General features: G+C 51.8%; 1 protein-coding gene and 1 long non-coding RNA gene across 2 annotated transcripts in view; one reads left to right on the top strand and one right to left on the bottom strand.

Moving 5' to 3' along the window:
* Nucleotides 1-864: 864 nt before the first annotated feature.
* On the bottom strand, nt 865-16,744 carry LOC138641603 (uncharacterized). The gene is made up of 3 exons (XR_011313916.1): nt 16,691-16,744; nt 13,515-13,587; nt 865-1,418 (listed from the first exon to the last, which is right to left on the bottom strand). It is a non-coding gene; the product is annotated as an uncharacterized lncRNA (long non-coding RNA).
* Nucleotides 15,367-19,342, top strand: part of WNT3A (Wnt family member 3A) — a 220,565-nt gene continuing 216,589 nt past the window's right edge. Inside the window, exon 1 of the mRNA XM_069729106.1 lies at nt 15,367-17,984. Within this exon, the coding sequence (XP_069585207.1) occupies nt 17,914-17,984 (71 nt within the window). The 5' untranslated portion in view covers nt 15,367-17,913. The remainder of the gene's footprint in view (nt 17,985-19,342) is intronic.

The following is a 19,342-nucleotide window of genomic DNA, read 5'->3' as shown; positions in this document are numbered from 1 at the left end:
ACCCTTGCACCTCTCCAGTCCATCCTTAACTCTGCTGCCCGACTAATTCATCTCTCTCCTCGCTACTCCTCCGCTTCTCCCCTCTGCAAATCTCTTCACTGGCTCCCATTCCCTCAGCATATCCAGTTCAAATTACTATTAATGACCTACAAAGCAATCCATAACCTGTCTCCTACATATATCTCTGAACTAATCTCCCGATATCTTCCCTCACGTAATCTCCGATCCTCCCAAGACCTCCTTCTCTCCTCCACACTTATTTGCTTCTCACCCAACCGCCTCCAAGACTTCTCCCGAATATCCCCCATTATCTGGAATTCTTTGCCCCAACACGTCCGACTATCAACCACAATCGGATCCTTCAGACGGAACCTGAAAACCCACCTCTTCAAGAAAGCCTACAACCTGTAATGACCACACAGTCTCCTCACCACTAATGAAGCTACCGCCTCACCAACACCAGAGCTCCTGCAACCCCCAACCTATTGTCTCCTCCTCACCATCCTGTAGAATGTAAGCCTGCAAGTTTGCTTACTGTAAGGGTACTTTCACACTAGCGTTTTTTGTAAATCCGTCACAATGCGTCGTTTTGCAGAAAAAACGCATCCTGCAAAAGTGCTTGCAGGATGCGTTTTTTCCCCATAGACTTCTATTGGCGATGCATTTGCGACGGATTTGCACACTTCGCATCCGTCTTGCGACGGATGCGTCGTGCTTTGGCGGACCGTCGGGAAAAAAAAACCCTACATGTAAGTTTTTTTCTTCCGACGGATCGCTTTTTCCGACCGCGCATGCGCGGCCGGAACTCCGCCCCCACCTCCCCGCACCTTACAATGGGGCAGCGGATGCGCCGGAAAAATGCATCCGCTGCACCCATTGTGCAAAGCGTTAAACGCTAGTGTCGGAATCTCTCCCCGACGCATTGCGATGGGGAGATTCCGACGCTAGTGTGAAAGAAGCCTAAGTGATATCTATAATTTGTATGTAACCCCTTCTCATGTGCAGCACCATGGAATCAATGGTGCTATATAAATAAATAATAATGTGTGCAAACTGTAAAGCGCTGCGGAATATGTTAGAGCTATATAAAAATAAAGATTATTATTATTTTATTTACAACTGAGCTAAGAAGCAGCGAAGACGTCAGAAACCCTGCATTTGTTTATTACTTTGGCCCTCATGATCGGCCAGCCGCTATGACAGATTGTTACATGTGATGGACATTTATGGAGGGCTGTTTCCAGAGCTGTTTCTTCAGCAGCTGACTCCTCTCTCCCCACTGAAATATGCGAACGATTGGCTTCTGTGCCATGTAATAGCTGCCGACAATCATCTCATGTGTATGACCAGTTTTTGATTTAGGTCTCCTGAAGCTGACGCCCATCGTCTGTGCTTGAAATGCTTATTCAATGTTCGTTCTGTAGATGCCGGAAAATAAAAAAGTATCAGCACATAAATAAGACAAAGTCTGCTTGTGTCTTCCTTCTGAATATCCCCATTGATCAATACAAGGATCTGTCCATAGGACAAGCTGCACTACCAGACAAGACACTCATGCTCACCTTGTGCTGACTGGGGTCGGCTCAGGAGCATAGCTACTGGGGGGCAGAGATGGCAGCCACCCCAGGACCACTAACATGAAGGTAAATCCAAATGAAGAAGAAAGCAGCAACACTTCCGTTACGTGACGAAGAAACCTTAGTCCAGAAGATAGTATTCTGCTACAGATGGATCTGGATAAGTTGGAAACTTGGGCTGAAAGGTGGCAGATGAGGTTTAACAATGATAAATGTAAGGTTATACACATGGGAAGAAGGAATCAATATCACCATTACACACTGAACGGGAAACCACTGGGTAAATCTGACAGGGAGAAGGACTTGGGGATCCTAGTTAATGATAAACTTACCTGGAGCAGCCAGTGCCAGGCAGCAGCTGCCAAGGCAAACAGGATCATGGGGTGCATTAAAAGAGGTCTGGATACACATGACGAGAGCATTATACTGCCTCTGTACAAATCCCTAGTTAGACCGCACATGGAGTACTGTGTCCAGTTTTGGGCACCGGTGCTCAGGAAGGATATAATGGAACTAGAGAGAGTACAAAGGAGGGCAACAAAATTAATAAAGGGGATGGGAGAACTACAATACCCAGATAGATTAGCGAAATTAGGATTATTTAGTCTAGAAAAAAGCTGACTGAGGGGCAATCTAATAACCATGTATAAGTATATAAGGGGACAATACAAATATCTCGCTGAGGATCTGTTTATACCAAGGAAGGTGACGGGCACAAGGGGGCATTCTTTGCGTCTGGAGGAGAGAAGGTTTTCCCACCAACATAGAAGAGGATTCTTTACTGTTAGGGCAGTGAGAATCTGGAATTGCTTGCCTGAGGAGGTGGTGATGGCGAACTCAGTCGAGGGGTTCAAGAGAGGCCTGGATGTCTTCCTGGAGCAGAACAATATTGTATCATACAATTATTAGGTTCTGTAGAAGGGCGGGTCCAGACCACATAATGGAAGTGTTGCTGCTTTCTTCTTCATTTGGATTTATCTACATGTTTATTCCTGGCAAGCACCCTCCACTAAGTGATTCCACTCCCACAATGTGCCAATGATTCAGAGTGGATCCCTCCATACCAGTAAGTAACTCATTATATTTAAATCTCAGTACCATTCATTTTATCTTCTATTTGGACCACTTACATGAAGGGTCTCACCCAGAGCCACCACCACTCATAAAGAGGTATTCCCATCTACAAGATTTGTAGTATGTGTAATAATAATATTAGCAAATAACTCCAATTAGAAATGTAGTATAGTTCGTCTGATTAGCTGCCGCGTACACCGTGTGCAGGGCATTGCAGTAGCTTAGGTATCCATGGTTACGACCACTCATCTAGTGACAGTTAGTTAGTTGTTAGTGGTCATAATAACCATGGATACCTAAGCTACTGCAATGACCTGTACATGGAGTAAGCGACATAGCCAATCTGAAGAACTATACTACATTTCTAATTGGAGGTATTTGCTATTATTATTTTTATTACACCTTCTACAAATTTGGGTAGGATGTTGGGAGATGGGAGTACCCTTTTAACTGTATTGGCGTGTATAGCATTCCAATACAATTATATCTTGCGATAGAGCAGGGAGCCATTATCTCCCTGCCCAACCACTCTCACTCTTCTGGTCTCTCTGCCCCACCATTCTCCTTTCAGATCACCCTGCCCTGCTGATCTCCAATCTGGCCTCCCTGCCCCACTGATCTTCACTCTGGTCTCCCTGCCCCACCACTCTCCATTTTAGTCTCTCTGCCCCACCATTCTCCTTTCAGGTCTCCCTGCCCTGCTGATCTCCACTCTGGTCTCCCTGCCTCACCGCTGTTTGTTCTGGTCTCCCTGCCCCACTACTGTCCGGTCTGGTCTCCCTGCCCGACCACTCTCCGTTCCGGTCTCTCTGCCCCACCATTCTCCTTTCAGGTCTCCCTGCCCTGCTGATCTCCACTCTGGTCTCCCTGCCTCACCGCTGTTTGTTCTGGTCTCCCTGCCCCACTACTGTCTGGTCTGGTCTCCCTGCCCCACCACTGTCCGGTCTGGTCTCCCTGCCCGACCACTCTCCGTTCCGGTCTCTCTGCTCCACCATTCTCCTTTCAGGTCTCCCTGCCCTGCTGATCTCCAGTGTGGTCTCTCTGCCCCACTGATCTCCACTCTGGTCTCCCTGCCACACCACTGTCCGGTCTCCCTACCCCACTACTCTCTGTTCTAGTCTCCCTGCCACACAGCTCTCCATTCTGGACTACATGCCAACTGCTCTCCGTTCTGATCTCCATGCCCCACCTTTCTCCAATAGGGTCTCTCTGCCCAACTGCTTTTCTCTCTGGTCTCTTTGTCCCACTGCTCTGCATTCTGGTCTCCCTGCCCCACCGCTCTCCATTCTGGTCTCCCTACTCCACCACTCTCTCTTCAAGTCTCTCTACCGCATTGCTCTCCATTCTGGTCTCTCTGCCCCACCACTCTCCCTTCTGGTCTCACTGCCCCACCGCTCTCCATTCTGGTCTCCCTGACCCACCACTCTCCCTTTTGGTCTCTCTGCCCCACAGCTCTCCATTCTGGTCTCCTTGACCCATCACTCTCCCTTCTGGTCTTTCTGTCCCACCACTCTCCTTTCTGGTCTCCCAGACCCACCGCTCTCCTTTCTGGTCTTCCTGACCCACCACTCTCCATTTCCAGTCTCCCTGACTCACCTCTCTCACTTCTGGTCTCTCTGCCCCATCGCTCTCCATTCTGGTCTCCCTCACCCACCACTCTCCCTTCTGGTTTCTCTGCCCCACCACTCTCCATTCTGGTCTCCCTGACTCACCTCTCTCACTTCTGGTCTCTCTGCCCCATCGCTCTCCATTCTGGTCTCCCTCACCCACCACTCTCCCTTCTGGTTTCTCTGCCCCACCACTCTCCATTCGGGTCTCCCTGACCCACCACTCTCCCTTTTGGTCTCTCTGCCGCATCGCTCTCCATTCTGGTCTCCTTGACCCATTACTCTCACTTCTGGTCTCCCTGACCCACCATTCTCCATTCTGGTCTCCCAAACCGACCACTCTCCCTTCTGGACTCTATGCCCCACCGCTCTCCTTTCTGGTCTCCCTGACCCACCGCTTTCCATTCTGGTCTCCCTGACTCACCTCTCTCACTTCTAGTCTCTCTGCCCATTCACTCTCCATTCTGGTCTCCCTTGCCCACCAATCTCCCTTTTGGTCTCTCTGCTCCACTGCTCTCCATTCTGGTTTCTATGCCCCACCACTCTCCATTCCGGTCTCCTTGACCCACCACTCTCCCTTTTGGTCTCTCTGACCCACCGCTCTCCATACTGGTCTCCCTGACCCACCGCTCTCCATTCTGGTCTCTCTGACTCACCACTCTCCATTCTAGTCTCTCAGGCCCACCGCTCTCCATTTTCCATCTCCCTGACCCACCTCTCTCACTTCTGGTCTCTCTGCCCCACCACTTTCCATTCTGGTCTCCCTGACCCACCACTCTCCCTTCTGGTCTCTATGCCCCAACGCTCTCCTTTCTCGTCTCCCTGATCCACCACTCTCCATTCTGGCCTCCCTGATTCACCTCTCTCACTTCTGGTCTTTCTGCCCCATCACTCTCCATTCTGGACTCCCTCACCCACCACTCTCCCTTCTGGGTTCTCTGCCCCACCACTCTCCATTCTGGTCTCCTTGACCCACCACTCTCCCTTTTGTTCTCTCTGCCCCACCACTCTCCATTCTGGTCTCCTTGACCCATCACTCTCCCTTCTGGTCTCAGTGACCCACTACTCTCCTTTCTGGTCTCCCTGACCCACCACTTTCCATTCTGGTCTCCCTGACTCACCTCTCTCACTTCTGGTCTCTCTGCCCCATCACTCTCCATTCTGGTTTCCCTCACCCACCTCTCTCACTTCTGGTTTCTCTGCCCCACCACTCCATTCTGGTCTCCCTGACCCACCACTCTCCCTTCTGGTATCTCTGCCCCAACACTCTCCATTCTGGTCTCCCAGACAGATTGTTCTCCCTTCTGGTCTCCCTGCCCCACAACTCTCTCTTCAAGTCTCACTACCCCATTGCTCTCCATTCTGGTCTATCTGACCCACCACTCTCCCTTCTGGTCTCTCTGCCCCACCACTCTCCCTGCTAGTCTCTCTGCCCCACCGCTCTCCATTCTGGTCTCCCTGACAAACCACTCTCTCTTCAAGTCTCACTACCCCATTGCTCTCCATTCTGGTCTCTCTGACCCACCACTCTCCCTTCTGGTCTCTCTGCCCCACCACTCTCCATTCTGGTCTCTATGCCCACAGCTCTCCATTTTAGTCTAATTGACCCATCACTCTCCCTTCTGGTCTTTCTGACCCACCACTCTCCATTCTGGTCTCCCTGACCCACCACTCTCATTTTTAGTCTCTCTGCCCCACAGCTCTCCATTCTGGTCTCCTTGACCCATCACTCTCCCTTCTGGTCTTTCTGTCCCACCACTCTCCATTCTGGTCTCCCTAACCCACCACTCTCCTTTCTGGTCTCTATGCCCCACCGCTCTACTTTCTGGTCTCCCTGACCCACCACTCTCCTTTCTGGTCTCCCTGACTCACCTCTCTCACTTCTGGTCTCTCAGCCCTATCGCTCTCCATTCTGGACTCCCTCAAAAACCACGCTCCCTTCTGGTTTCTCTGCCCCACCACTCTCCATTCTGGTCTCCCTGACCCACCACTCTCCCTTCTGTTCTCTCTGCCCCACTGCTCTCTATTCTGGTCTCCCAGACCGACCGCTCTCCATTCTGGTCTCCCTGCCCCACAGCTCTCCATTCTGGTATCCTTGACCCTTCACTCTCCCTTCTGGTCTTTCTGTCCCACCACTCTCCATTCTGGTCTTTATGCCCCACTGCTCTCGTTTCTCGTCTCCCTGACCCACTAGTCTCCATTCTGGTCTTCCTGACTCACCTCTCTCACTTCTGGTCTCTCTGCCCCATTGCTCTCCATTCTAGTCTCCCTCACCCACCATTCTCCTTTCTGGTTTCTGTGCCCCACCACTCTCCATTCTGGTCTCCCTGACCCACCACTCTCCCTTTTAGTCTCTCTGCCCCACCGCTCTCCATTCTGGTCTCCTTGACCCATCACTCTCCCTTCTGGTCTCCCTGACCCACCACTCTCCCTTCTGGTCTCTCTGACCCATCGCTCTCCATTCTGGTCTCCCTCACCCACCACTCTCCCTTCTGGTTTATATGCCCCAACACTCTCCATTCTGGTCTCCCTGACACACCACTCTCCCTTCTAGTCTCTCTGCCCCACCATTCTCCATTCTGGTCTCCCTGACCCACCACTCTCACTTTTAGTCTCTCTGCCCCACCGCTCTCCATTCTGGTCTCCTTGACCCATCACTCTCCCTTCTGGTCTCCCTGACTCACCACTATCCCTTCTGATTTCTCTGCTCCACCCCTGTCCATTCTGGTATCCCTCCCTGACCCACCACTCTCCCTTTTGATCTCTTTGACCTACCTCTCTCCATACTGGTCTCCTTGACCCATTACTCTCCCTTCTGGTCTCCCTGACTCACCACTCTCCCTTCTGATTTCTCTGCCCCACCGCTCTCCATAATGGTCTCCCTCACCCAACGCTCCCCATTCTGGTCTCCCTCACCCACCACTCTCCCTTCTAGTTTCTCTGCCCCACCACTCTCCATTCTGGTCTCCCTGACCCACCACTCTCCCTTTTGGTCTCTCTGCCCCACCGCTCTCCATTCTGGTCTCCTTGACCCATCACTCTCCCTTCTGGTCTCCCTGACTCACCACTCTCCCTTCTGATTTCTCTGCCCCACCGCTCTCCATTCTGGTATCCCTCCCTGACCCACCACTCTCCCTTTTGGTCTCTTTAACATACCTCTCTCCATACTGGTCTCCTTGACCCATTACTCTCCCTTCTGGTCTCCCTGACTCACCACTCTCCCTTCTGATTTCTCTGCCCCACCGCTCTCCATTCTGGTATCCCTCCCTGACCCACCACTCTCCCTTCTGGTCTCTCTGCCCCACCGCTCTCCATACTGGTCTCCCTGACCTACCGCTCTCCATTCTGGTCTCCCTAACTCATCACTCTCCCTTCTAGTCTCTCAGCCCCACCGCTCTCCATTTTCCATTTCCTTAACCCACCTCTCTCACTTCTGGTCTCTCTGCCCCACCGCTCTCCATTCTGGACTCCCTGACCCAAATCTCTCCATTTTGGTTTCTATGCCCCACAGCTCTCCATTCTAGTCTCCTTGACCCTTCACTGTCCCTTCTGGTCTTTCTGTCCCACCACTCTCCATTCTGGTCTCCCTGACCCATTCCTCTCCCTTCTGGTCTCTCTGCCCCACCGCTCTCCATTCTGGTCTCCCTGACCCACCACTCTCCCTTTTAGTCTCTCGGCCCCACCACTCTCCATTCTGGTCTCCCTGACCCATCACTGTCCCTTCTGGTCTTTCTGTCCCACCACTCTCCATTCTGGTCTCCCTGACCCATCCCTCTCCCTTCTGGTCTCTCTGCCCCACCGCTCTCCATTCTGGTCTCCCTGACCCACCACTCTCCCTTTTGGACTCTCTGCCCAATAGCTCTCCATTCTGGTCTCCTTGACCCATCACTCTCACTTCTGGTCTCTCTGCCCCATCGCTCTCCATTCTGGTCTCCCTCACCCACCACTCTCCCTTCTGGTTTCTCTGCCTCACCACTCTCCATTCTGGTCTCCCTGACCCACCACTCTCCCTTCTGCTCTCTCTGCCCCGCTGCTCTCCATTCTGGTCTCCCAGACCGACCGCTCTCCATTCTGGTCTCCCTGCCCCACAGCTCTCCATTCTGGTATCCTTGACCTATCACTCTCCCTTTTGGTCTTTCTGTCCCACCACTCTCCATTCTGGTCTCTCTGACCCACCACTCTCCCTTCTGGTCTCTGTGCCCCACCGCTCTCCTTTCTCATCTCCCTGACCCACTACTCTCCATTCTGGTCTTCCTCACTCACCTCTCTCACTTCTGGTCTCTCTGCCCCATCGCTCTCCATTCTGGTCTCCCTCACCCATCACTCTCCCTTCTGGTTTCTCTGCCCCATCACTCTCCATTCTGGTCTCCTTGACCCACCAATCTCCCTTCTGGTCTCCCTGATCCACCGCTCTCCTTTCTGTTCTCCCTGACCCACCTCTCTCCATTCTAGTCTCCCTGACTCACCTCTCTCACTTCTGGTCTCTCTGCCCCATCACTTTCCATTCTGGTTTCCCACACCCACCACTCTCCCTTCTGGTTTCTCTGCCCCACCACTCTCCATTCTGGTCTCCCTGACCCACCACTCTCTCTTCTGGTCTCACTGCTTCACCGCTCTCCATTCTGGTCTCCCCTTACCCACCACTCTCCTTTTTGGTCTTTCTGCCCCACAGCTCTCCATTTTGGTTTCCTTGACCCATCACTCTCCCTTCTGGTCTTTCTGTCCCACCACTCTCCATTCTGGTCTCCTTAACCCACCACTCTCCTTTCTGGTCTCTATGCCCCACCGCTCTACTTTCTGGTCTCCCTGACCCACCACTCTCCTTTCTGGTCTCCCTGACTCACCTCTCTCACTTCTGGTCACTCAGCCCTATCGCTCTCCCTTCTGGACTCCCTCAAAAACCACGCTCCCTTCTGGTTTCTCTGCCCCACCACTCTCCATTCTGGTCTCCCTGACCGACCGCTCTACATTCTGGTCTCCCTGCCCCACAGCTCTCCATTCTGGTATCCTTGACCCATCACTCTCCCTTCTGGTCTTTCTGTCCCACCACTCTCCATTTTAGTCTCTCTGACCTAATACTCTCCCTTCTGGTCTTTATGCCCCACTGCTCTCGTTTCTCGTCTCCCTGACCCACTACTCTCCATTCTGGTCTTCCTGACTCACCTCTCTCACTTCTGGTCTCTCTGCCCCATTGCTCTCCATTCTAGTCTCCCTCACCCACCATTCTCCCTTCTGGTTTCTGTGCCCCACCACTCTCCATTCTGGTCTCCCTGACCCACCACTCTTCCTTTTAGTCTCTCTGCCCCACCGCTCTCCATTCTGGTCTCCTTGACCCATCACTCTGCCTTCTCTTCTTCCTGACCCACCACTCTCCCTTCTGGTCTCTCTGACCCACCGCTCTTCATACTGGTCTCCCTGACCCAACGCTCTCCATACTGGTCTCCCTGACCCATCGCTCTCCATTCTGGTCTCCCTCACCCACCACTCTCCCTTCTGGTTTATATGCCCCACCACTCTCCATTCTGGTCTCCCTGACCCACCACTCTCCCTTCTAGTCTCTCTGCCCCACCATTCTCCATTCTGGTCTCCCTGACCAACCACTCTCCCTTTTAGTCTCTCTGCCCCACCGCTCTCCATTCTGGTCTCCTTGACCCATCACTCTGCCTTCTGTTCTTCCTGACCCACCACCCTCCCTTGTGGTCTCTCTGACCCACCGCTCTTCATACTGGTCTCCCTGACCCAACGCTCTCCATTCTGGTCTCCCTCACCCACCACTCTCCCTTTTGGTCTCTCTGCCCCACCGCTCTCCATACTGGTCTCCCTGACCCACCACTCTCCAATCTGGTCTTCCTGTCTCACCACTCTCCCTTCTAGTCTCTCTGCCCCAATGCTCTCCATTTTTCATCTCCCTGACCCATCTCTCTCACTTCCGGTCTCTCTGCCGCATCACTCTCAATTCTGATCTCTCTCACCCACCACTCTCCCTTCTGGTTTCTCTGCCCCACCACTCTCCATTCTGGTCTCCCTGACCCACCACTCTCCCTTTTGGTCTCTCTGCCCCACCGCTCTCCATACTGGTCTCCCTGACCCACCACTCTCCAATCTGGTCTTCCTGTCTCACCACTCTCCCTTCTAGTCTCTCTGCCCCAATGCTCTCCATTTTTCATCTCCCTGACCCATCTCTCTCACTTCCGGTCTCTCTGCCGCATCACTCTCAATTCTGATCTCTCTCACCCACCACTCTCGCTTCTGGTTTCTCTGCCCCACCACACTCTCCATTCTGGTCTCCCTGACCCACCACTCTCCCTTCTCGTCTCTCTGCCCCAACGCTGTCTATTCTCGTCTCCCTGAGCTACCACTCTCCCTTTTGGTCTCTCTGCCCCTCAGCTCTCCATTCTAGTCTCCTTGACCCATCACTCTCCCTTCTGGTTTCTCTACCCCACCACTCTCCATTCTCGTCTCCCTGACCCACCACTCTCCCTTTTGGTCTCTCTGCCCCACCGCTCTCCATTCTGGTCTCCTTGACCCATCAGTCTGCCGTCTCTTCTTCCTGACCCACCACTCTCCCTTCTGGTCTCTCTGACCCACCGCTCTTCATACTGGTCTCCCTGACCCAACGCTCTCCATACTGGTCTCCCTGACCCATCGCTCTCCATTCTGGTCTCCCTCACCCACCACTCTCCCTTCTGGTTTATATGCCCCACCACTCTCCATTCTGGTCTCCCTGACCCACCACTCTCCCTTCTAGTCTCTCTGCCCCACCATTCTCCATTCTGGTCTCCCTGACCAACCACTCTCCCTTTTAGTCTCTCTGCCCCACCGCTCTCCATTCTGGTCTCCTTGACCCATCACTCTGCCTTCTGTTCTTCCTGACCCACCACCCTCCCTTGTGGTCTCTCTGACCCACCGCTCTTCATACTGGTCTCCCTGACCCAACGCTCTCCATTCTGGTCTCCCTCACCCACCACTCTCCCTTTTGGTTTCTCTGCCCAACCGCTCTCCATTCTGGTCTCCCTGACCCACCACTCTCCCTTCTGGTCTCCCTCACCCACCACTCTCCCTTCTGGTTTCTCTGCCCCACCACTCTCTATTCTGTTTTCCCTGACCCACCACTCTCCCTTCTGGTCTCTCTGCCCCACCACTCTCCATTCTGGTCTCCCTGACCCACCACTCGCCCTTTTAGTCTCTCTGCCCCACCGCTCTCCATTCTGGTCTCCTTGACCCATCACTCTGCCTTCTGTTCTTCCTGACCCACCACTCTCCCTTCTGGTCTCTCTGACGCACCGCTCTCCATACTGGTCTCCCTGACCCAACGCTCTCCATTCTGGTCTCCATCACCCACCACTCTCCCTTTTGGTCTCTCTGCCCCACAGCTCTCCATTCTGGTCTCATTGACCCATCACTCTCCCTTCTGTTTTCTCTACCCCACCACTCTCCATTCTGGTCTCCCTGACCCACCACTCTCCCTTTTGGTCTCTCTGCCCAACCACTCTCTCTTCTGGTCTCCCTGACCCACCACTCTCCCTTCTGGTCTCTCTGCCCCACCGCTCTCTATACTGGTCTCCCTGACCCACCACTCTCCAATCTGGTCTCCCTGTCTCACCACTCTCCCTTCTAGTCTCTCTCACCCACTACTCTCCCTTCTGGTTTCTCTGCCCGACCACCCTTCATTCTGGTCTCCTTGACCCACCATTCTCCCTTCTGGTCTTTCTGCCCCACCGCTGTCCATTCCCGTCTCCCTGACCTACCACTCTCCCTTTTGGTATCTCTGCCCCACAGCTCTCCATTCTAATCTCCTTGACCCATCACTCTCCCTTCTGGTCATTCTGTCCCACCACTCTCCATTCTGGTCTCCCTGGCCCACCACACTCCCTTCTGGTCTCTCTGCCCCACCACTCTCCCTTTTAGTCTCTCTGCCCCACCGCTCTCCATTTTGGTCTCCTTGACCCATCACTATGCCTTCTGTTCTTCCTGACCCACCACTCTCCCTTCTGGTGTCTCTGACGCACCGCTCTCCATACTGGTCTCCCTGACCCAACGCTCTCCATTTTGGTCTCCCTCACCCACCACTCTCCCTTTTGGTCTCTCTGCCCCACAGCTCTCCATTCTGGTCTCCTTGACCCATCACTCTCCCTTCTGTTTTCTCTACCCCACCACTCTCCATTCTGGTCTCCCTGACCCACCACTCTCCCTTTTGGTCTCTCTGCCCAACCACTCTCCCTTCTGGTCTCCCTGACCCACCAGTCTCCTTTTTGGTCTCTCTGCCCCACAGCTCTCCATTTTGGTCTCCTTGACCCATCACTCTCCCTTCTGGTCTTTCTGTCCCACCACTATCCATTCTGGTCTCCTTGACCCATCACTCTCCCTTCTGGTCTCCCTGACCCACCACTCTCCCTTCTGGTCTATCTGCCCCACCGCTCTCCATACTGGTCTCCCTGACCCACCACTCTCCAATCTGGTCTCCCTGTCTCACCACTCTCCCTTCTAGTCTCTCTGTCCCACCGCTCTCCATTTTTCATCTCCCTGACTCACCTCCCTCACTTCCGGTCTCTCTGCCGCATCACTCTCAATTCTGATCTCTCTCACCCACCACTCTGCCTTCTGGTTTCTCTGCCCGACCACCCTCCATTCTGGTCTCCCTGACCCACCACTCTCCCTTCTGGTCTCTGCCCCACCGCTCTCCATACTGGTCTCCCTGACCCACCACTCTCCAATCTGGTCTCCCTGTCTCACCACTCTCCCTTCTAGTCTCTCTGCCCCACCGCTCTCCATTTTTCATCTCCCTGACCCACCTCTCTCACTTCCGGTCTCTCTGCCGCATCACTCTCAATTCTGATCTCTCTCACCCACCACTCTCCCTTCTGGTCTCTCTGCCCCACCACTCTCCATTCTGGCCTCCCTGACCCACCACTTTCACTTCTGGTCTCTCTGCCCCACCGCTCTCCTTTTTGGTCTCCTTGACCCACCACTCTCCCTTTTGGTCTCTCTGTCCCGCAGCTCTCTATTCTAGTCTCCTTGACCCACCACTCTCCCTTCTGGTCTTTCTGTCCCATCACTCTCCATTCTCGTCTCCCTGACCCACTACTCTCCCTTCTGGTTTCTCTGCCCCACCCCTCTCCATTCTGGTCTCCTTGACCCATCACTCTCCCTTCTCGTCTCCCTGACCCACCTCTCTCACTTCTGGTCTCTTTGCTCCATTACTCTGCATTCTGGTCTCTCTGCCTCACCACTCTCCCTTCTGGTCTCTGTAACCTACCGCTCTCCATTCGGGTCTCTGTGCCCCACCGCTGAACATCAGAGCAGCGCACACAATGTCAAAGTCCTGGCACCTGTGGAGCAAAGTGGAGACAATCATTGTGTCAAATCTCTGTTGTCCTGTATGTGCCCCAGCATGATGAAGTCGGTTCACCCTCGCCATAAATCTTGTTGTGCTGCGTATTCACTGGGATCCGGGGTCATGTGAGTATGTTATTTTATTTTTTATTTTAATAGCCACTTCGAGGAAGAGGACATTTCCCTCAAGTAGGGTTTATAAAAGAAGAAAAATCTGAACATAGGTTGCATCACTGTATGAAACTCCAGAATGCAGCTCTTGGAGTATTAATGCAGGATCAGTATCGGGAATATTCCTCTGACTTATTTCCAGTCATTTGTCTGCAGTTATTCTATTTCAAAGACGTTCCTTCTGAATTGGGTCTCACAGTTGGTGGCGCTGTGGTGTTGGTGTCTATAGCATAATATGAAGTCTACTAGTGGTGAGCAGCAGTACTGCAAGTGGCAAAGGCTACAAGAAAAATGAGTAAAATAACGAAGAAGACGAAAGAAAAATTGTGAGAGGGAGAAAAAACAGCATAAGCGAAATAGAAAAGAGTGGATTAGAGAGAAAAATAGGTTAAGAGAAAAAAGAATGAAAAAGAAAGGAAGGAACGAAGAAACAAAGAGAGAAAGAAGAAAAATAAAGATCAAAAAAGAAAAAGATTAAAAAGACAAAAGAAAAAAAGATGGAACAAAAGAAAGAGGGAAAGAGAGAGAAAAGAAAGAGGAAACAAATGATCAAAAGAAAAAAGGAGAGAATGAACTAGAGAAGGAGAAAGAAAGACAAACGGTAAAGAGAAAAAGGATAGAAGGAAAGGGAGAGAGATGTAGAAAAAGAGAGAAAGAAGGCGAAGAGAAGAAAAGGAAGGACAGAAAGAAAGAAAGAAAGAAAGAAAGAAAAGAAAGAAAGAAAGAAAGAAGAAAAAAGAAAGAAGGAAAGAAAGAAAGAGGAAAAAAGATATATAAAGACAAAAAAGAAAGTAGGAAAGAAAGAAGGAAAGAGAAAAAAAAGTCAGAAAAAGAAAGAATACATGGAACAAGAGATAGAAGAAAAAGAGGAAAAGAATAATCAAGAGAAAAGGATAGAATGAACTAGAAAAGGAAAAAGAAAGGCAGCAATGGTGAAGAGAAAAAGACAGAAGGAAAGGGAGAGCGATGTAGTAAAAGAGAAGAGGAAGGAAGGAAGGCGGGGGGGGGGGGTATGTAACGTCATGTTCTATGTCAATAATTCTGTTCTATGTATATACAGTAAATAGTAAATATCACGGGATATGACACGGAGAGAAGTAGACTGTGACTGGTCCCCGGAGCTTACGATCATGTGTACAGGACAGTCTGGCCTCGTGGACATCACTCCCTCATCTATATACTCCTCCACCTCTGTATCTGGCGCTTTCCTACAATAAGAGCAGTAAATGCAGCAGACAATGAGTGGAGGCAGCGCAGATCCTGCAGGGTCTTTCTCCCCCCAGGAGTGAGGTTGTTATAGCTACATGAACCCCAGGAGTCCCCTTGTCTGTTTAAAGACCCTTAAATCTTGCCCCTCTTGCAGAGGACACCACTGGAGCTGCAACAGCGGAGGGGCTTGTGGGCCAACATGTCCTAATGACTATTAAAATACTATCTCCTGGCAATTAGCTCATTCCTGCCTGATTGACAGAGCAGCAGCAGTGTCATCACAATTCCCCCTTGGCAAGAACTGCTGATTGGGCCCTTGCAGGGAAGGAGTCTGCTCCAAAGTTTTTTTCTTTTTAATATTTATTTGCACTGTGTTCTCCAGAGTGTCAGCTCAGTGCAGCCTCTAGCACCTAGTACAGAGGAGAGCCAGGCTCCTGCCCAGGATTATAGGAGAGCCAGGCTCCTGTCCAGGATTATAGGAGAGCCAGGCTCCTGTCCACCTGCCCAGGACAGAAGAAAGCCAGGCTCCTGCCCACCTGCCCAGGACTGTAGGAGAGCCAGGCTCCTGTCCAGGATTATAGGAGAGCCAGGCTCCTGCCCACCTGCCCAGGACAGAAGAAAGCCAGGCTCCTGCCCACCTGCCCAGGACTGTAGGAGAGCCAGGCTCCTGTCCAGGATTATAGGAGAGCCAGGCTCCTGCCAACCTGCCCAGGACAGAACAAAGCCAGGCTCCTGCCCACCTGCCCAGGACAGAACAAAGCCAGGCTCCTGCCCACCTGCCCAGGACTGTAGGAGAGCTAGGATCCTGCCCACCGGCCCAGGACTATAAGACAGCCGAGCTCCTGCCCGCCGGCCCAGGACTATAATAGAGCCAAGCTCTTGCCCCCCTGCCCAGGACTGTAGAAGAGCCAGGATCCTGCCCACCTGCCCAGGACTATAAGACAGCCAAGCTCCTGCCACCGGCCCAGGACTATAATAGAGCCAAGCTACTGCCCACCTATCCAGGAAAATAGGAGAGCCAAGCTCCTGCCAACATGTCCAGGACAATAGGATAGCCAGGCTCCTGCCCACCTGACCAGGTCTATAGGAGAACTCAGCTCCTGCTCACCTCCCCAGGACTATAGCAGAGCCAGACTCCTGCCCACCTGCTCAAGACTAGAAGAGGGCCAAAATCCTTCCTATTTGCCCAGGACTATAGGAGAGCCAGGCTCCTGCCCAGCTGCCAAGGATAAGAGGAAGACCAGACTCCTGCCCACCTGCTCAAGACTAGAAGAGGGCCAAAATCCTTCCTATTTGCCTAGGACTATAGGAGAGCCAGGCTCCTGCCCAGCTGCCAAGGATAAGAGGAAGACCAGACTCCTGCCCACCTGCCAAGAACTGTAGAAGAGCAAGGGTCCTGCCCAATAGTCCAGGACTAGAAGAGAGCAAGGATCCTGGCCAGGATAAGTACAGAGCCAGGCTACTGACCATCTGCCCATAACTAGAGGTAGCCAGGGTCCATCCACCTGCCCAGTACAAGAGAGGTCGGCTCCCACACACCTGTAGCCAAGAGTAAAGGCTCCCACCTACCTGCAGCAACTGAAGAGAGCCAGGCTCCTACACACCTGCCTACAGCACACAAGACAAGGTGGAGCCAGACCTTTACCCACCTGCTTAGTACAACTAGAAAACTAGACTCTTGCCAACCTGACTAGTAAAGGGGGAAAACCAGGGTCCTACCTGCCTCCAGGACCCATGAGAGGAGAGCCTGGCTTCTAACCTGCTGCCTTCCCAATTTAGAGGAGATCAAGTTATCCACCCACCTATGCCCAGGACAGGCTCCTACCTACCTGCAACACCCACAAAGTAGAGTCAAGCTCCTGCCCACCTGTCTGCAGCACCCAGCACAGGACTCGGCTCCTGCCCACCTGCCTGCAGCACCCAGCACAGGAGAGTCGGCTCCTGCCCACCTGCAGCACCCAGCACAGGAGGAGAGTCGGCTCCTGCCCACCTGCAGCACCCACAAAGTAGAGTCAAGCTCCTGCCCACCTGCAGCACCCAGCACAGGAGGAGAGTCGGCTCCTGCCCACCTGCAGCACCCAGCACAGGAGGAGAGTCGGCTCCTGCCCACCTGCAGCACCCAGCACAGGAGGAGAGTCGGCTCCTGCCCACCTGCAGCACCCAGCACAGGAGGAGAGTCGGCTCCTGCCCACCTGCAGCACCCAGCACAGGAGGAGAGTCGGCTCCTGCCCACCTGCAGCACCCACAAAGTAGAGTCAAGCTCCTGCCCACCTGCAGCACCCAGCACAGGAGGAGAGTCGGCTCCTGCCCACCTGCAGCACCCAGCACAGGAGGAGAGTCGGCTCCTGCCCACCTGCAGCACCCAGCACAGGAGGAGAGTCGGCTCCTGCCCACCTGCAGCACCCAGCACAGGAGGAGAGTCGGCTCCTGCCCACCTGCAGCACCCAGCACAGGAGGAGAGTCGGCTCCTGCCCACCTGCAGCACCCAGCACAGGAGGAGAGTCGGCTCCTGCCCATCTGCAGCACCCAGCACAGGAGGAGAGTCGGCTCCTGCCCACCTGCAGCACCCAGCACAGGAGGAGAGTCGGCTCCTGCCCACCTGCAGCACCCAGCACAGGAGGAGAGTCGGCTCCTGCCCATCTGCAGCACCCAGCACAGGAGGAGAGTCGGCTCCTGCCCACCTGCAGCACCCAGCACAGGAGGAGAGTCGGCTCCTGCCCACCTGCAGCACCCAGCACAGGAGGAGAGTCGGCTCCTGCCCACCTGCAGCACCCAGCACAGGAGGAGAGTCGGCTCCTGCCCACCTGCAGCACCCAGCACAGGAGGAGAGTCGGCTCCTGCTATTTTTGAGCATTTCTGGATCTTTTTGGCTTTTTTTGCATCATTTAATTTCCAATTGAAGACGAGAAGAATCCGGTTCTCACTTTTCTCCCTCCCGGACAATGTTCTCTTTTGGATATTTGCTTTTTCTCTGTGGACTCAGCCCGGTTCTGTCTGCGTATCCGATCTGGTGGTGAGTACCCGACTATATGAGACCCGGCACCGGGATGTGCGATTATTACCAGTGCGATTATTACCAGTGCGATTATTATCAGTGCGATTATCAGTGCGATTATTATCAGTGCGATTATTATCACTGCGATTATCAGTGAGATTATTACCAGTACGATTATTACCAGTGCGATTATTATCAGTGCGATTATTATCAGTGCGATTATCAGTGCGATTATTATCAGTGCGATTATTATCAGTGAGATTATTATCAGTGCGATTATTACCAGTGCGATTATTACCAGTGCGATTATTACCAGTGCGATTATTACCAGTGAGATTATTATCAGTGCGATTATTATCAGTGCGATTATTATCAGTGCGATTATTACCAGTGCGATTATTATCAGTGCGATTATTATCAGTGAGATTATTATCAGTGCGATTATTACCAGTGCGATTATTACCAGTGCGATTATTACCAGTGCGATTATTATCAGTGAGATTATTATCAGTGCGATTATTACCAGTGCGATTATTACCAGTGCGATTATTACCAGTGCGATTATTATCAGTGCGATTATTATCAGTGCGATTATTATCAGTGAGATTATTACCAGTGCGATTATTATCAGTGAGATTATTACCAGTGCGATTATTACCAGTGAGATTATTATCAGTGAGATTATTTGTGAGATTATTATTAGTTAAATTATTATCTGCAATTATTGTCAGTGCGATTATTATCAGTGCGATTGTCAGTTCAATTATTTTCAGTGAGATTGTTATCAGTTCAATTATTATCTGTGCGATTATCTGTTTGGCTATTATCAGTACGATTATTACCAGTGCGATTATTATCAGTGCGATTATTACCAGTGCGATTATTATCAGTGCGATTATTACCAGTACGATTATTATCAGTACGATTATTACCAGTACAATTATTACCAGTGCGATTATTACCAGTGCGATTATTACCAGTGCGATTATTATCAGTACGATTATTATCAGTGCGATTATTATCAGTACGATTATTACCAGTACGATTATTACCAGTGCGATTATTACCAGTGAGATTATTATCAGTACGATTATTACCAGTGCGATTATTACCAGTGCGATTATTACCAGTGCGATTATTATCAGTGCGATTATTATCAGTTCGATTATTACCAGTAAGATTATTACCAGTGAGATTATTACCAGTGCGATTATTATCAGTGTGATTATTACCAGTGCGATTATTACCAGTGCGATTATTATCAGTGCGATTATTACCAGTGCGATTATTATCAGTGCGATTATTATCAGTTCGATTATTACCAGTAAGATTATTACCAGTGCGATTATTACCAGTGCGATTATTATCAGTGCGAT

This window comes from Ranitomeya imitator, chromosome 6 (genome assembly GCF_032444005.1).
Source record: "Ranitomeya imitator isolate aRanImi1 chromosome 6, aRanImi1.pri, whole genome shotgun sequence".
Classification (NCBI taxonomy): domain Eukaryota; kingdom Metazoa; phylum Chordata; class Amphibia; order Anura; family Dendrobatidae; genus Ranitomeya; species Ranitomeya imitator.
The sequence above is the reverse complement of the archived record's forward strand: the minus strand, read 5'-3'. Positions and strand labels throughout refer to the sequence as shown.